The 18,519-nt window shown below is 37.5% G+C and overlaps 1 protein-coding gene across 1 annotated transcript in view; it reads right to left on the reverse strand.

Moving 5' to 3' along the window:
- DIAPH2 (diaphanous related formin 2) overlaps positions 1-18,519 on the reverse strand; it is an 897,118-nt gene that overhangs the window by 196,633 nt on the left and 681,966 nt on the right. The window contains exon 26 of the mRNA XM_081223297.1: positions 7,685-7,820. Coding sequence (XP_081079423.1) covers positions 7,685-7,820 — 136 coding nt within the window. The remainder of the gene's footprint in view (positions 1-7,684; positions 7,821-18,519) is intronic.

The raw sequence follows: 18,519 nt of genomic DNA on the forward strand, positions 1-18,519 counted from the left end.
AATGCTGTATTACTGTGCATGCTTTAATTATAATTATTTGGGAAATGGTGCAATAAATGTCGGTTGGATGAATGAAATAACCTAATATGTCAAAAAACATTAATACATAGTTATATATTGATGAAACCTTGCTGTTCTTAAGAAAAGTCTAGGCCATCAGTAAATCCACTGCTTCCAACTCTCACTGCCTTTTTTTCCATCTCTTTTATGACATTTTTCTTTCCTGTTACCACCTTCTTAAACTGCCACAGGTTGAAACTCCTTTGAAGAGAGCATCAGCTATGAGCTAACTCCTTTTTTTTTTTTCTTTTTTCACCTTTCACTGTTCTCTTCCAGCTACATCCACCTTGTGTTCACCTTTCCTTTCTTGTATTCTGGCTCACTACCTGGGTGATCCCTGAACAAATTCCTATAATCAATTTGGCTCTCCGACCTCATCGCATCACAACCTCCCATCTGACTTGGAAGGCTCTTCACAGTCTTTCCAACAGTCTTCCTACTTTTCTAACAGTTTCCCAGTTCAAACCCTCCTCTGCCAACGACGACAACGAGGACAATGACAACATGAGAAAATATTTACTGAACATTGAACTATTCATCAGAGACCAATGACATCAACATGTAATGGATAGGCTAGAGTATTAGTAACACCAGTCTCTGTGGGTTACCTCATCTAACCCTCACAATAACAAGGGAACGTTTTACTATTCCATTTCATAGAGCAGGAACTTACAGCACAGAGAGATGAAATACCTTGTCAGAGATTATATGGCTACTCAGTTGTAGATCTGAGACCTGAACTTAGGACCTGTCCTTGTCATCATTTTGATGTACTTCCCTGTGGGCCACTGAACAGATCCTCTGTGAGGCCTGTTGCCTTCCGTGCTGACGTGCACCACTGCTGACGTTAGTCCCATTTACTTGAATAGTCTCGCCCCTGCTTTAGCTAAATATTACCCATCCTTCAGCATCTAGTTCAACAGATACATTCAGAGACCATATTTAGCCTTCTCCACGAAGCCTTACATCATTTTACCAGATCTCATTGATCTCCCCTTTTAGATAGTTAGAAATGATCTCTATTATTTATCGGTACACTGTTTGCTGGTTCAGCTTTATTACATCTGAAGAGTAGCAGAATATGTCACCCAAAGATATGCCACTTTGGCATAAGGATTATTTCGAGCTGAAGGTAAGTGAGAAGAAGCAGATACCAGAAAACCTCTCGGCCCTCTAGCTATTTCCTTAAAAGCAGGATATAAATTTGTAAAGGTGTCCCTCTATTACTCTTTACCAGGAATAACAGAAGTTATTCACCAGAGACTACTCTAGATAGACTCTTATCCGTCCAGAAATGGCACCAGAGGAACCTACATAACAATTTACTAATTAGCCCTTATCTTCCATTAGTTCCCCCATATATTTACCTTCCCACAATTTGCCACACTAGAAACTCAAAGTCCTCTTCCTTTGTCTCATCTAAAAACTTCTCAAAATGGGGCTTCCCTGGTGGTGCAGTGGTTGAGAGTCTGCCTGCCGATGCAGGGGACACGGGTTCGTGCCCCAGTCCTGGAGGATCCCACATGCCACGGAGCGGCTGGGCCTGTGAGCCATGGCTGCTGAGCCTGCACGTCAGGAGCCTGTGCTCCGCAATGGGAGAGGCCACAGCAGTGAGAGGCCCACGTACAGCAAAAAAAAAAAAAAAAAAAAAAAACTTCTCAAAATGTATTATCCTTTTGCTAAGATGCTATATAAGCCCACATTCTAACCAGCCCTCTGAGTTACTCATCACCAAATGCTTCCAGGTGTATTTTCTCCTGCTAGCCTGTCTTTTGTCAGTGTAGTTTACAGGGCCCCAGCCAATGAACAGTTTCTCCTCCCCTACACATCTCTATGACAAAATTGTCAACTAGAAAGGATGGGTTCTATGTCTTGAACTGTCTTGAACTTTTTTCTGATTCTCCAGTGAGCACAAAATGACTCTTTCATCATCAGCAGTGGCAAGAATATTCTAGGCCCCTTGTTATATACTGTACTTAATTATCTCATTTAACCTTCACTAAAATGATAGGAGGTAAATGTCATTATCCTCCATTACAGATGAGGTAACTGAGGCATGAAGAGATGAAGGAACAGAACAAGGTCATAAAGCGAGCAGGTGGCAGAGCTAGGACTGATCTCCACTTTTTTAATGTACAGACTTTAATAACTTTTTAGGCATGCCACTTAATGTTTGCAAATGATGGTCTCTTTAATATATAACCATGTCTTTTTTCCCTTTTACAATTAAAAAAATACTATTTCTTATCATGGCCTTTGACTTTCGATCTCTAATTCTTTCAAAATGGAGCCTTGAAACATGGCTTTTTTTTTTTGAAACATGGCATTTTTAATGGATTTAACTGAAAAGGTATAATTCTCTGGCTGCTTGGTTTCCATGATATCTTTACTTAATTCTGAGCTCAGCTGATCACATCTAGATTATAGAAATAATCTTTTGTGGTTGCTTTATCCTATTATTCTTCTGAATAATTAGATTCCAGAATATTTCCTCATGATAAATGCATATAATTTTGCATGCCAGATAAATATATATTGTTGTTGTTACTTATTAGCTATATGGGATCACAGGAGATTTTTTAAAAGGGAGAGGTTGGCAATTTTGCTAAGTTGATATGAAATACAAACGTTACAGAAAGAGTGTTTGTGTTTTCAAAGTTGTTTCTAATTTTCAAGTGGCTTTCTTTACCCAAGAGACTCTTTACTTGACAACCTTTGTTATAGGACAGATCCCCGGGTTCCAATGGTATGTATCTCTAGTCACATGTGCATGAACTATCTCTACAGTTTAAATTATATGTATCTCACAATGGCAATCAAATGTTCTATATCAGTTCTCTTTCAGTGGAAAGTGGATAACACCATTCTAGTTGGACACATTTAAAAGTTCTCTATGGCACCTCATTCTCATTTCTAACATGGATTCACCTTTTACGTAGCTCCATCATGCCTCCTCCCAGGCTCTCAGAATATCTGCAACTGACTTCCACCTAGTTAACAACAGCATCTTTTATAAGATACTAAGAAACTCACTGACACTGAGCTCCATCTTGACACCCAATTACCCAACTCTGTTCTTATTCTTTCTTTTCTGCATCTTTTCATCTTCTTAAGACTATACAATTTCAATGGAAGGATCTCTTTTTAAAACATATTTATAAGTACTAACAAACATATACTCTTAAGTGTAAAATATTACAATAAATAACAATAATAATAATAAGTACTTGCCACATATGGGCCACAAATCAAGAATCTAATGGTGAAGTTTATTATTTAATTGATCTGTAAATAGAGATATGGTAAGAATATACAAAAGATTAATCCTATTTTAAAGTGTGTCTTTCGCATTCAGATCACTCAGCTCAGCATTTGCATAAAAAACTTATTTGGATCTATATACTATGCCTTCAATGATGTTTGAAGAGGTCATCAATCAAATCTTGGCAAATGAAAATATATACATATTATAGACACAATCAAAATAGGTTCTTTCTTTTTTTCTTTCTATTGTAGGTATGTTTTTAAGGAAGTAGTGAAAGCTTGATACATACTTGGGGTGGAGGTCAGGGAGGGGGGCAGTGTGATGTGGGAACAAGATTATGTTCTCGGCACAAAACTGGACAGACTCTGCCTTGACTCCCTCTTTTCACTATTCACCCCGGAGAGTCTCAAAAGTGTAATCTGGGAACTTGTGGAGACCTCTGAGATCATTTCAGATCTGCAAGGTTGAAACTATCTTCATAAGAATACTGACACATTTTTGCCTTTTTCTCTCTCATTCTTTCATGAGTGTATAGTGCTTTCTAGAAGCTACATGAAGAACGATATCTCATTAGAACGAATGTAGAATCAGGTATGAGAATCAAGCTGTCTTTCATTAAGCCAGATTTTGAAAAGATTTACAACACTATTTTTTTCTCTTCTTACTAAGTTTTTTGAAGGGGAGATTTTGGAAGATAAAGCTACATTGCATTAAAAAATGTTATTTAACACATAATAGTTTATTTTAATAGAATTAATAAATAATTACTTTTAAAATTATTTCTTAAATAATTTTATTTATTATGTCTTCACTTAAATTCTAATATAATAAATGTCAATACATATAACCCAAATAAGTAAAAGGTATTGGAGGTCCTCAGTAATTTTTAAGAGTGTAAATGGGTTCTGAGACCAAATACTTTCAGAAATTCTGATTTATACTTTACCCTGTGATCTCATTCAAACTCATATGTTATAAGTTGTGTAATTAATTAAGGTGAATTTAAACTAGACTAGGTTGGACCCTTAATCCAACATGACTGGTGTCCTAACAAAAAGAACACCATGTGAAGAGACAGACGTGCACACAGGGAGAATGCCACGCGACCATCGAAGTTATGCTGCCACAAGCCAAGGAACTAACAGAAGATAGGAGAGAGGCCTGGAATGGGTCCTTCCCTAGTGTCTTCAGAAAGAGCAGGACACTGCCTACACCTTGATTTCAGGCATCTGTCCTCCAGAACTGTGAGACAATAAATTCCTGTTGTCCTAAACCATCCAGTTTGCGGTACTTTGTTACAGAAGCCCTAGCAAACTAATATACCCTAACTTTAATCCTCAAAAATCAATGATCCCCAAGTCTGTCTGTCTAGTCTAAACCTCTTTCCTGAGTTTCATACACGCACACACACAATGGCTTCTTAGACATTTCCCATCTTTACAAGGTTTCTGAAAATGAAACAGTTTCAAAATGTCACTAATCATTGTAACCCTCCTGATAAAGTCTGCTCTATTCTTGAACTGTTTTTTCTTTATGAAGGGTACCACCTTCTTTAATGCTTCCTTCCCTTAATTCCCACATCTAAAATCATCAGGGTCAGTCAGTTCTACCTTTTAACAACCCTCTGGTGATGGTTAATTTTATGTGTCAGCTTGGCTGGGCCACGGTGTCCAGATATTTGCTTAAACATTACTCCGGATGTTTTTCTGAGGGTGTTTTTGGATGAGATAAACATTTAAATCAGTGGATTTTGAGTAAAGCAGATTGCCCTCTGTAATGTAGGTGGACCTCATCTAATCAGCTGAAGGCCTGAATAGATAAAAAAACTGATCTCCCCAGAGCAAGAGGGAATTTTACCAGCAGACTGCCCTTGGACTTGAACTGCAACACTGGTTCTTCCCTGGGTCTCCAGGCTGTCATCCTACCCTGCAGATTTTGGACTTGCCAGCTTCCATAATCATGCAAGCCAGTTCCTTAAAATAGATCTGTCTCTGCATATCCACAACCTAGAGAATCTAATACACCTCTTACTGGTGACTTCTGTAACCTCACTACCACTGCATTAGTTCAGGCCACCATCATCTCTTGTCAGGACAATGATAACCTCTTAACCTCTGTTGTCTCAGGCTGTTCCCTTTCCAGTCCATTCTCTATGCTTCTGTCAAAATGATCTTTCTAAGATAAAAGCATATCACTTTCCCATTTAGAAACATTCATAGGTTTCCCACAGCTCTCAGGGTAAGACCCTTAGCATAGCCAAGTGAATGCACAGTCTGTCCTGTACCTCTTCCAGCCTCTTCTCTCAGTACTTCTTCATGCACGTAAGGGAACTAACATTCAGCACAGTTCTACTGACTCCATCACCTATTAAGTGATAACTTCCTACAAATACTGTGCTCTAGCACTTTTCCTAATTGAGTGAGACATGTCCCACCCAATCCAAGGAGACAGAAAATAATCAAGTTCAGGGAAAGACCTCGCCTTTAACATGGATTTTATGGAGTGGGCATGAATCAGCAAAGAAACACTGGAGTGAAAAACACGTCAATCTCCACACCTTCAGTATTACAGGTGGGTACCTTGAAGTGTGTGTGTATGTGAGTGTTTGTGTGAGTGTGTGTGTGTTTGTATTTGCAAGACCCAAATGTTGCACTGAGATTCTGCCTCACTTATAAAACTGGGGATGTCAGCACATCTGTGTAGTGGCTTACAAGTACTGTTGTGCTCCATTTCCCCCCGAGTAAATCATAGTCATTTATTAAAAAAAATAATATATATATATATATTATTTTTCATATTCATTTCTATTATGGTTTTTAATAGGCTACTGAATATAGCTCCCTGTGCTATACAGTAGGACCTTATTGTATCCCTTCTATATACTTTTCTCATCTTTTAAAATTATGTTCTACTTATTTCCTGGGTAAAAATATAAACTGCAGTCAATTCCTGAAAAATTTTATGTATTTTAGAGATATGAAGAAGAAAGGTATAGATATTATTTCAGAAGATTCGCCATTAAGGGACATTACTACAGAGTGACTGACAATGATTAAAAATATGTAATAATAATTAATAATTAACTTTGGCCACAGAATGCCTAGGCTCAGATCTTGGTTCTACCTCTTACTGTCTTTGTCAACTTGGGCAACTCACTTAATTTCTCTGTGCCTGTTTCCTCATCTAAAAATGAGATAGTAGCACCCTCCTACTAGGGTTTTATGAGGATTAAATATGTTCAAATGCATAAAATTCCTAGAACAGTTCTTGGTACATAGTAAGTACTATATGCTAGCTGTTGCTGTTGTTGTTATTGTTATTATTATTTGACAATGGCATTTATAAGTGCAAAGATTCTATCGCCAGACTACTTAGATTCTAATCTTGCTGCTAATACTTCTATTTGTGTGACCTTGGCAAGTTCCTTAATTTCTATGAGCTTCAGTTTCCTCATCTGTAAAATGAGATAATAATAGTACCTACCTCACAGAGATGTTATGAAGATTAACTTACTTAAAATATGGCACACAGTCAACATTATACAGTGCTTGCAATTTTTAATATCATTATACTTAGAAATAGGTGGTCCATATTAATCATATTATCTTGCATCTTGTTCAGATTTTGTTTTGTTTTTCAATTCTCTAACCCTCAGTGGCAAAGGCTATGTTTTTGCATTCTCAAGTTGCAGCTACCTGGTGCTGATCACTTTCATTCCTTACCCTTTCTTCTTTAAAAAGAAAACCAAACCAAACCAAACCAAACCAAAAAGATCTACCTTTAATATATAGTCATTCTTGCTAACCAAGAAAACAACTTACTGTATACTATGTGGATATATCAGTGTTTTGTTTGTAGGCTCACAGCTGGACAAGGTGCTTCTCCTTATTTTTTTTGCAACTTATAACAGTGCTATCAATATCATTATGACTTGAAATGTTCAAGCCCCCAAGAGAGGGTGCTAATTATTACTGTACTGTCAACAGACATGTGTCAACAAAATAAAATTAGAGCCATAAGGCTCATCTCCCCAGACCAGTGTTTCTCTTTTCATCTCACTCTCTTCTTCTCTTACCACTGCCTCATCCAGAACATAATATGATTTGGTAAAATAAATGAAGAAAAAAAGAGTGTTGCAACAACATATTACCTTGCATTGGTTATCTAAAAGCCTGTGTTCAGTGCAGGATGAAAAGAAATACAGATAATAACATGAAAGACATTTGATAAAAGTAACTAATAATATTGTGAATTTTCTACCAAAACCATTATTCACTTTATAATTCAAAATTATCAATAATTAAGTGCAATTATTTTGCACTTCATACCTCTTTCTTAAAAAACAGAAGCACTTCATACCTTTGTTTATATCAATGAGTTGTTTCTTTTTCTTCTGGCGTTCTAACTTTTCTTGTTCAGCTTTCTCTTTTGCAAGCTTTGCCCTCCTAGTCTTCTCTTCCATTTCTTTTCTCTTGTTGTTTTCTTTCACTGCTTCCTGTACAAATAAACAAAGTTAAACAAAAATTCTTCCATTACGTATATATTGGAGGAGTTGTGCAACATTAAAATTCTATACACACAAGCGTGGGTGCTCAGAGATGGAAAAGTGTTACAGCAGCTTTGAGGTACATTCATATACTTTTTTTTTTTTTTTTTTTTGTGGTACGCGGGCCTCACACTGTTGTGGCCTCTCCCACTGCGGAACACAGGCTCCGGACGCGCAGGCCCAGCGGCCATGGCTCACAGGCCCAGCCACTCCGCGGCACGCGGGATCCTCCCAGACTGGGGCACGAACCCGCGTCCCCTGCATTGGCAGGCGGACTCCCAACCACTGTGCCACCAGGTAAGCCCCCATATACTTTTGAGAGAAAGAAATAATCGTAAGATAATTCTTCTTGAAAAAAAAATATATGTAACTCAGGCTTTAACTGCTATTACCTGGGGTGCTAGAAAATTCGAAACATGAATGTTCACAGATTTTTTAACAATAAATATATTGTCTCTGTGGTTGAAATATGAAATAGTTTTGATACATAAGAAAAAGTTTAAGAGGGAAATATGGCTTAGCAGGTATTGTACCACTCTATTTTACATTTTCCCCTTATCTGAAAAATGTTCTTTTTTAAACTACGTGATAAGATTTTTGTAAGAAAAATGAGATACATTTATAAAATACTTAGAACACTTTGTCTACAACAATGATAGTGGTGGGTGGGTGTGGCAGAGGTAGTCACCATTCCATCTATATTATTACAGGAAGGAAACACCTGCACGTTTAATAGCTTTTTACATGCCAAGGTCTTTAAGAGTGCTGAAGCATATTTCAAGCTATTGTCTATTTTATTTTGGATAGATTATCTGTGGAACTCAAGGTAATCAGTACATTCCAGTAGACTGTATGGGAGAACGCTGGAGTAAAGTGTTCTGCTGGACTAATAGTATTTTAGAGAATAGTCATTTAAGAGAAATCACTAATGCAGAGATACACCGACTGCAAGTTCCTTCCATCAAGTTGTTCTGGGTTTTTTTCCTCTTATGATTCATCAGACATACTTCACAGCATGTACCAACTATCTCACAAAAGCTATTTTGTTCCAGAAACCCTAAAGAAAAGGACTCAATAACAAGAATACATCTACAAGCCTTGGCCTGGAGGTGTCTACATTGAAATATTTTTTCTTTGTATTAAAAGGTAATAATAGTTTTTAAAAGCCTTGAAAACACTTTCAAAAAATTCTCTTGATTTGCAAGAATTATTGGTACCTCCCCCTTCTCCTGCCCCTGTAACACTAGTACATCTAACAATAGGCTAAGAGCACAAAATAATCTGGCTCCTGTAGACAAACTCAAAGACTACCACTTAAAATAAATTTGAATAATAGAGTCATAATTTTAGAACAGGGTTTCTTAGCTTCAGCACTATTGTCATTTGGGGCAAGACAATTCTTTGTTGTGGGAGCACCCTGTGTCTTGTAAGATATTTAGCAGCACTCCTGACCTCTACTGACTAGATGCCAGTAGCACCCCTCCCCGGTAATGACAACCAAAATTGTCTCCAGAGATTGTCAAATGTTACCCAGGTTGAGAACCACTAATGTAGGGGGTTTCATAGAGATTAATTTATTCACCCAAAATTGCAAATTGTCTGCCTGCTGAATCCAGCTTCTTTTTGCAGATGTGGAAACTGAGTTCTGAATGAGCTTAAATATTTGCCTAAGGTCACACATTTATGTAATTGCAAAGTTGGGAAAATAACTCATGTCTCTCTTCTCAGGGTTTAGTGTTTGTTTTATTCTTCATGGAAGAAAGACAATGTGGCTGACACCAAAAGCACAAACAACCAAAGGGAAAAAATAGATAAATAAGACTTCATCAAAACCAAAAACTTTTATCCATCAAAGGACACTGCCAAGGGAATTCCCTGGGGGTCGAGTGGTTAGGACTCGGCACTCTCACTGCCAGAGCCCAGGTTTGATCTCTGGTTGGGGAACTAAGGTCCGGCAATCTGTGCGGGGCAGCCAAAAGGGAGGAAAAAAAAAAAAAGAACACTGTCAAGAGAGCGAAGAGATAACCCACAGAATGGGAGAAAATATCTGCAAATCATATATCTGATAAGAATATGTAAAAACTCTTACTACTCAACAATAAAATGACAAATAACCCAACTAAAAATGGGCAAAGGATTTAAACAGATATTTCTGCAAAGAAGATAAAGAGCCAATAAGTATTTGAAAAGATGTTCAACATCATTAATCACTAGGGAACTGCAAATCAAAACCACAGTGAGGCACCACTTCATGAACACTAGGATGGCTATAATAAAAAACAACAAAACAGATAATAATAAATGAAGAATTGGAGAAATTAGAATGCTTTGTATTGCTGGTGTGAATGTAAAATAATGAGTCATCCTGGAAAGCTGTCTGAGTTCCTCAAAATGCTAAACATAGAGCTATAATATGACACAACAATTCCACTCCTAGGTATATATCCAAGACAAAAGAAAACACGTGTTCACACAAAAACTTGCACAAGAATGTTCATTAGCAGCATCATTTCTAATAGCCAATAAGTGGAAACAACCCAAATGTCCACCAATTGATAAATGGATAAACAAAATGTGGTACATATATATCCATATGATGGAATATTATTCAAGTATAAAAAGAATAAAGTACTGATACATGCCACAACATGGATGAACCTTAAAATATTATGCTCAGTGAAAGAAGAAACAAAAGGCCACATATGGTTATGATTCCATTTATATATAATGTCCAGAATAGGTAAATCCATGGAGACAAAGTAGATTAGTGGTTGCCAGGGGAAGGAGGAGGGGGGAATGCAGAGTGACTGCTAATGAGAATGGGGTTTCTTTCTGGACATGATGAAAATGTTCTGGAATTATGTACTGGTGATGGTTGCAGAACCTTGTGAACATACGAAAAAACACTGAACTGTATACTGCAAAATGGTGAATTTTATGATATGTAAATTATATCTCAATAAAAATTAAGACAATTTTAAAAAGTAGATGTTTGAAAAAGGCAGGATTGAAATAAAATTATAACTTAGAATAAAAAGACAATGTGCAAAGGCAACATACATTCAGGCTCTGATATTAACAAGTTGCATGATCTTTGGTAAGTAATATGAGAGAAGGTGAGTAGAAGAGGAGAGAAGGGAGGTTAATGCTTGTGTACATTTTATTATCAGTCAAATCTCTGATCTGGTAAACAATCAACCAACATCTGGGTGTGAGGCAGGAGGTAGATGGGCCACCCCCTGCAACCCAGGGAAAGCAACTGGAGATTCGCTCTCTGTGGACCGATACTCCGAGATGAGAATAGCAGGACAATTGAGAGAGGAGGCTGGGCCCTGCCCAGCTAGAAGATAGGAGACCACATTTTTCTCATTCTTGAAGTCAAGGAAACCTTCCCAACTAGAAAGCTCCTTGGAGGTCAAAAAGGGAGGGGGCGCCACCCCATAGTAAGTGGTGCCAACTACCCACAGGCCTCTTCGTTAGAATCCATCTTGGCTGAGAGACGCGTGCACACACAGGGGAGGATCCTGAGCCAAATAGGGACTCTGAACCAAGCAAATCAAAAGGACTGGCCAAAGGAAACCCGACCTCAATCTCTGGCCGGGAACCAAAAGCCTGCTTCAAACCGCTGGAGGCCGAGGCCACCTGAGATCAGGTGGACTCTTCCATTATCAATCTAATGGGCTATTTAGCTGCTGAGTGCTGTCATTTATTATGAAGATGGAAAAAACTGGTAACTTGCTTTTGTATTTCTTCCTTGTTCTGATAATAACAGCTACTGTTTAATGGAAATTTATTATGTGCCAGGTGTTTTAAGTAAATAACTTCAAATATTTATAGAAAACCTAGTATTTGTTCTCATTTTACAGATGCTGAAACTTAGGTTGAGGTAGGTTAAGTGAGATGCCCAAGGCTACACAGCTACTTAAGTACCAGAAGCACATATGTTCACTCACATTACCATGATGCCTTCCAAGTAGAGTTGTCAGATAAAAGACAGGACACTCAGTTAAACTTGAATTTAGATAAACCGTGAATCATTTTTTTTAGTGTAAGTATATCCTATTCAATACTTGGCATATACTTATACTTAAAAATTTCATGCGATATCTGGGACATATTGATACTAAAAATTATTCATTATCCATACAATACTTGGGATATATTTATGTTAAAAAATCATGTAATATTTAGGACACATTGCTAAAAAAAGATTTTTTCATGGTTTACTTAAATTCAAATTTAACTGGGCATTCAGTATTTTTATGTGATAAATTTGGCAATCCTATTCCCAAGACTGTTGATTTTTTATAAGCATCCTTTTATAGACTAAGATTATGTAATGAAGACAGTAGAATAATTATAAAAACACAAGAAAGCCCAAGTCTAAACTATATTTTGAGAACAGAAATGTTGATATAGATCACTGATAGGCATTATGTGATTCATTGACTTGAATCATACTATTTTGTAGCATTCTTCACATTTCATTCCTTTTTCTTTCTTAAAAATAGAGTAAAACTAAAAAAATAGTTTTTATAAAAATCTGAACTAATGCAATTTGGGGTAGAATAAAATCAGTCAACAATATCACTGAATCGCCAGTAGAGAAATTTGGCGTATGTGAATAGGTTAAATTTCTATATGAAAGGTAGACTTGCAACTGGCACTACTAAAACACCATGAATGTAAATCTATAAACAATGAAACAGACCAAGTAATAGGTTCATCAGTTCACACCTTAAATGTTTTAGGAATAAATTTAACTACAAAACAATCACACAATTTGAAATGGCATGTGCAATCCCAAAGAGACAGAAACAGAAGAGGAAAATAATTTCTGTGGTTTGGCATTAATAGAAATGAATGAACGCATCTACAAAGGCATATATTTTTCAAGCAACACAGACTGTGGAGTAAGATTCAGTTCTGATATTACCAATTCTGTCTTCATGAAGAGGCCTCATGAAGGCCTAAAACGAACATCCTATTCGTCTTGGTGGTTTCACTCTTTGACTCTGGCTTTAGGAAATTAGGGATGGGAAACACGTGCCTGTTTACTTCTCTCTCCTTAAGAAATAAATTTAAAAAGAGAAAGGGAAATCTTAACTATGGTTTCATATCAACAACCTTTAGTTTTACTAGAGAGCAAGATAGGAAATTTCAAGACTTTGTTTAACTCTCTAAAAAATGTGAAAGCTGATGGGGAGAGAACCCTTTTGAGGGATGGGATGTATTCTTTTCACCCTAATTCCTATAAAACAAAACCCAAATGATTAAAAGAATAAAAGCAACAGGAACAAATTTAAGCTCAGAATTTTTTTTGAAAAAACCTTTAAATAATTGACTGTGGTTAACAACACTGTATATTTGTTAAGCCTCACTAAACATTTTAAAATGCTAACTCCTATACTTCAACATGATTCTCAAGTAAGCGTCAATCATTATTTCTTAGGGTTGGGAATGCCAGCTGATTAGATTCTGTCAATGTACAGAACTGTGTTCTGCTAAAAGGATGCTGCTAATTGAGAAAGTTTTTTGGTAGTAACCTCATACAAGATAAGAAATGTTTACAGAAAAAAAAGTCTCAGTTTTACTGGCATATCTATTTTTCAAGAGTCAGGAAAAAGCACAGAAGGAGCAAAATGTAACAAAAATTGTCTCTAGGATTTACTGCAAAATGTATTCACTAACCTCATTTTAAGTCTCTCACTGATTGTAAGACTCTATTGCCTTACTGAAAAGTATGAATAAATTACAAATCTTATTTCCCTTGTTGTGCATAATTAACAAATGAGACCTATGGACTAAAAATGTCATATGCAAAAAAAAAAGCTCATGTAAATGCTAAGACCTCTCATATATTCTAATTAAGCTTTATGAAATGGATGAAACTGGCTTCGAAAATTCCAAGGGGCTCAGATGCCAGCTTCTTTCATGTCAGGTCTACACAAACCCAGCATCCAACCTCGTGATATTTAAAAACAAAAACCACCTCCCACCAAAACCCTTTCCTTACTCCCATTGCCTTCAATGGCTTTTTATCCCAGTGCTGACTTCAGAAGCACTTTGCGAGCACTGTGATCTCACTGGAAGACAAAGTTTATTTGAGGGATGGAGAAGTGCAGCAATTAGGAAGAAAAATATATCTTGGAGTCACCTTAACCTGGTTTCATATCTAAATTCCCATCACTTATCCTAAAAGCTGTGTGACCTTAAACAAGTTAGTTACTTCATTTCTCTGAGCTTTAGTTACCACATCTGTAGAATGGAGACACTACTACTGAAATCGCTTTGTTGTTAAATAGATTAAGGGAAGTAATATTTATATAAAACACTGAAGACGATGCCTGGTACAGAGAAATGCTCAATACATGATGGCAGTGATTATTATGTGTAAAAGAAACATCTGAACGTTTAAACAGTAAGCACACATTACCTCATACGTTTTCAATAGTTTATTCTGCACAACCCCCTCCCTCTTTTTTGGAAGACATGAGGATGTGACCCAGGACTAGAAATGTAGCATCTTGACACCATCTACCCTCATAAGCATACTGAACATAATTTATAACTGTACCATATTATTGGCACCTAAGGTAATTTTAAAGATCCATATATATCACCATCACTTGGCACTCATGAAAAAAAAACCTAGAAATTTATTCTTTTCTGAGTTTTGGATCATCCTGGGTACCTGTGTGAATACACTTGTCAAGATTGTGATTCATTTCAGTATCGGAAGCTGTGTTAGAAGAGAGTCACATAACCTTAAAAGAATGTATTGGAAATGTCCTGGTGAACAAATTGGCAATATTGGTGCCAGAGGCACACTGTGATCATGCCCCTGAGTGTTTCTTCATACATCAGGGATATTAGAAGGATTTGCAGATGATACTGAGTCAAGTCATTTAGCAACAATATAAAGAAACCTGGTACGTATTATATTGAAAGTCTTTTTATACACTAAATGTAAGTCACTGAGAGATTATTCTTTAATGAAAACTCAATGAAATAGGTGAAATTCTCTCCACACCTTTTATCTTGAACTGTCCTAGGACCTGATCCTCTTTTAACTTTAATTCAAACGGTGCTTTTGGAGCTTTTTTTTTCTTTTACCTTCTTTCTGTTTTATGCTAACCTCTTTAGAATTTGAAATTGTTTCTTTTAATCACCTCTTTTAAAGTAACATAGAACACTTAAAATTTAAATCAAAGAAGTGCTGACCTGGATACTGTACATTTCTATCTTTCTTAGATAGGTATGATGATTCTAAGGCTCCATTTTTTAATGCATCTTGTTGCTAAGATTTCTAAAGTTTCCTGACCCAGAAATTTTATTCCCAGAGTAAAAATAATGGGAAAGAGGCCTATTTATTTTGTTCCTCTCAAATCAGGACCCATAATCCAAACACTCTGAGTAGAGCAGCATACCCTTGTGAACACAGGATGGCCTTTAGGAGCTGAGATATCTGGTTTAAATCCTAGCTGCCTAGTGATCATCATGCTTTATCACTTTGGGCCACTTACTTAACTGTGTTAAGCCTGCTCTGCTGATCTACGAAATAACTGTACTTCACAGTGTTGGTTTGTGATTTAATGTGATATTGCATCGAAAGCAATTAAGCACATTGGCTGGCACATAGAAGAAGTATGCAGTAAATGGGCTGGTTATTATTATTATATAATTCCACAGTTGGGCAGTACCATTTCAGGATCTGTACTCCATTTCCTCTAGCCCAGGAGCAGGCTCACATATGCTCATGTGCACTGGGGAGAAGGAAGACTCCTTTTTGATATGGAAATCTTGCAATATCAGTTAAAACTATGAAGAAATGAAACACACAATCTCTCTCAGACCCCAAACATTTGAACAGATGACAGAAGTTGCCTTCTTGAGCCATGAGAAAAAAGATATAGATAAAATGAACGATAAGTTTTTGGGGAAAATTCTGGGGTTTATATACTGTATTTGACAAATCTAAGAAACAAAAACATCATAGAACATTTTGCTATGTAGACTAATAATGAAATGCACACATCGTCTTACTTAAGGTTCAACACAATTTATGAGATTGTGGCAAAAACAGAGGGATGAAGTTTCCTGGGGGAAGGCAGTGGATTTTTTTTTTTGCTGTTATTGTTTGTTGTTTAACATCTGGAGTTCGTTCTGTCATCTCCCTGAGAAAATGAAGCACATACTCTAATGCCATTTGATGTGGAAATAAGAACTTTGCTTTTCTTCCTTTTGTGAGTATTTATCTCAGAATGTCACATTCACTTGGTTTGCTTAAAGGAGAATTAGTCTACACTCAGTCTTCTACCCCAGGCCTCGCGAAACTTTCTTAAACTTTCCCCACCTGACCCATAGGATGCTGCTGGTCCTGCTGGAAAACCATCTACTGGAGGATTTCAAAGAGAAGAGAAGATGAACATTATAACCTTTTTGCTGGTTGGGGTTCTCATTTAATTCCAGGCATAACAGGAGGCAAAAAAGGTAGAGATGGAAAGGTGGTCCAGACCAGTGAACTAGGGTTAGAGCAGCAATGTCCTTTCCTTGTCCCAGAGATGTGCTGAGCATGACGATGAAAAGGAAAGTCAATTCTATGTATGATGCCTTTTCATTATTTTCCAAAAAAATTTTCTTTAACAAAATTCTCCTTCCTTCCCATTTACTCTGCTTCATATAGGTAGATACCTACCACATTCTCTGCTTGAATTGTTCTGGCTGCTAGACATTTCTGAAATTTGCTGCACTTGCCTGTAACCAAGGGTAAGGGCTACTGGGAAACACAGATCCCAATATATGTTACCACTACTGATGTGTAACTTGGGCTGAGGTCCCTATTTGTTAGTACAAGTGGGTGAAAATCCTAAAGAATACCAAAGGTCATAGTAAATCTGGATGCATCTACTCTTCCAGGTCTTTGTCAGTCCCAATTTAAGAATGGTCATGGCAGGTTACAAATGGGAAGAGACAATGTGAGCCGAGATGAATTTTTCAGTATTTGAACAAAGAACTGAACTACCAGATGATTAGAGAAAAACCTACATAAGATGCTAGCAGTGATTTGGGCACAAATTTTATGGCTTTCCATTTAAAAAAAGGAAAGAATCCTACTTTTTTTTTTCTTTTTGCGGTACGCGGGCCTCTCACTGTTGTGGCCTCTCCCGTTGCGGAGCACAGGCTCCAGACGCGCAGGCTCAGCAGCCATGGCTCACGGGACCAGCCGCTCCGTGGCATGTGGGATCTTCCCGCACCAGGGCACGAACCCGTGTCCCCTGCATCGGCAGGTGGATTCTCAACCACTGCGCCACCAGGGAAGCCCCTACTCTTTAATTAACATCAAACAACTTTAGATGTTCCTTTTCTCTAGTTTCACTGTGTTTAGAGGGCATGTTGGATTGAAGGAGTCATGACAAATGCTCAGGGCAAAGAATTTTCAGCTGCAGCAACCACACTGAGAGTCAGTACCTTTGAAGACTCGATCAGCACCGTAATACTGCTAAACTTTTTTCTTTCCCAGATATTTCCACTTATTATGGTGCAAGTGACCTATAAAATTCCTCTTATGGAAGATCTCATGAATACTTCATCAACCAGTCAACTGTGATTGTAACTGAGAAGTCTAACTTTCTCACTGGGGTAATTGAAACCTTGATTAGCTTGCTCGAGTGCTTAGGTGTCTCAGTAATAGACACCAAACATATGTACTGATATTGTAGTTAGATGGAGATTTAAGTTGTGCTCACTAACCTAAGTAACTATGGTATGAGTCACAGAGGTATAGGCTACATAACCAAATCGAACAAAATAGATATTTTCTGCCCTCTTAGATTCCAGAGATACTATGTTCCTTCCTTCCTCGACTACACTGCCCTCTCCCACCCTTAATTTTTACCTTCCCCTAAAGCTCTGTCCTCAGCTCATTCCCCTTCCTTCTTTCCTCCTCCTTTCTCTCAGTCTGTTTGTCAGAGAATCCATCTATTCCTACTCAGAGTTGAAGAAAAAAAGCCCTTCCAACAGCCTACAAGGCCTGACATGATCTGGCCCCCCCCTACTTGTTCTGGGTCATTCTGTTCTATCCCCGCTGGTCAACTTCCCTCAGAGACTTTCCACTTGTGTTCTCTCTGCTCTCAGACAGGGCTACCGAGTCTCTGCTTCAATGTCTCCTAATCAGTGAGGACTTCCCTGACCACCTTACATAAAATAATCCCTAATGAACTTCCTAGCTCCATTCTTCCCTATTGTAGTCTTCCTAACATAAAAGGTCAAAACCTAGTTAAACTTCAGATACGCTTCTCATTTTCTAAGAACTGGAAGCTGGAGTTTGTCGATTTACATAATAATAGTTTTCAGCCTGGGAATTCTCAAAACATGAAATTACCAAGAACCTCTCTATACATAATTCCCTACACATCTCATATTTCTTTATTGTGGAAAATCTGAGTGGCCTTGAAATAAGCATCATCCACCTTCGAATGGTGGGTTTCTTTCGTAATCATCCAAAGGTTGTGGTTCACTGACCTCTACATTTATTTTCTTAAAAATGCCAATGCTTAGTGTTTCTGAGGGCTGAAATCCATGACATTTGTCACAGGGACATAGTGCCACACTCTGCAGCGAAAGTTCACTTGTGTAGAGATGAGTG

Source organism: Mesoplodon bidens (assembly GCF_964165515.1).
Source record: "Mesoplodon bidens genome assembly, chromosome: X".
Taxonomy (NCBI): domain Eukaryota; kingdom Metazoa; phylum Chordata; class Mammalia; order Artiodactyla; family Ziphiidae; genus Mesoplodon; species Mesoplodon bidens.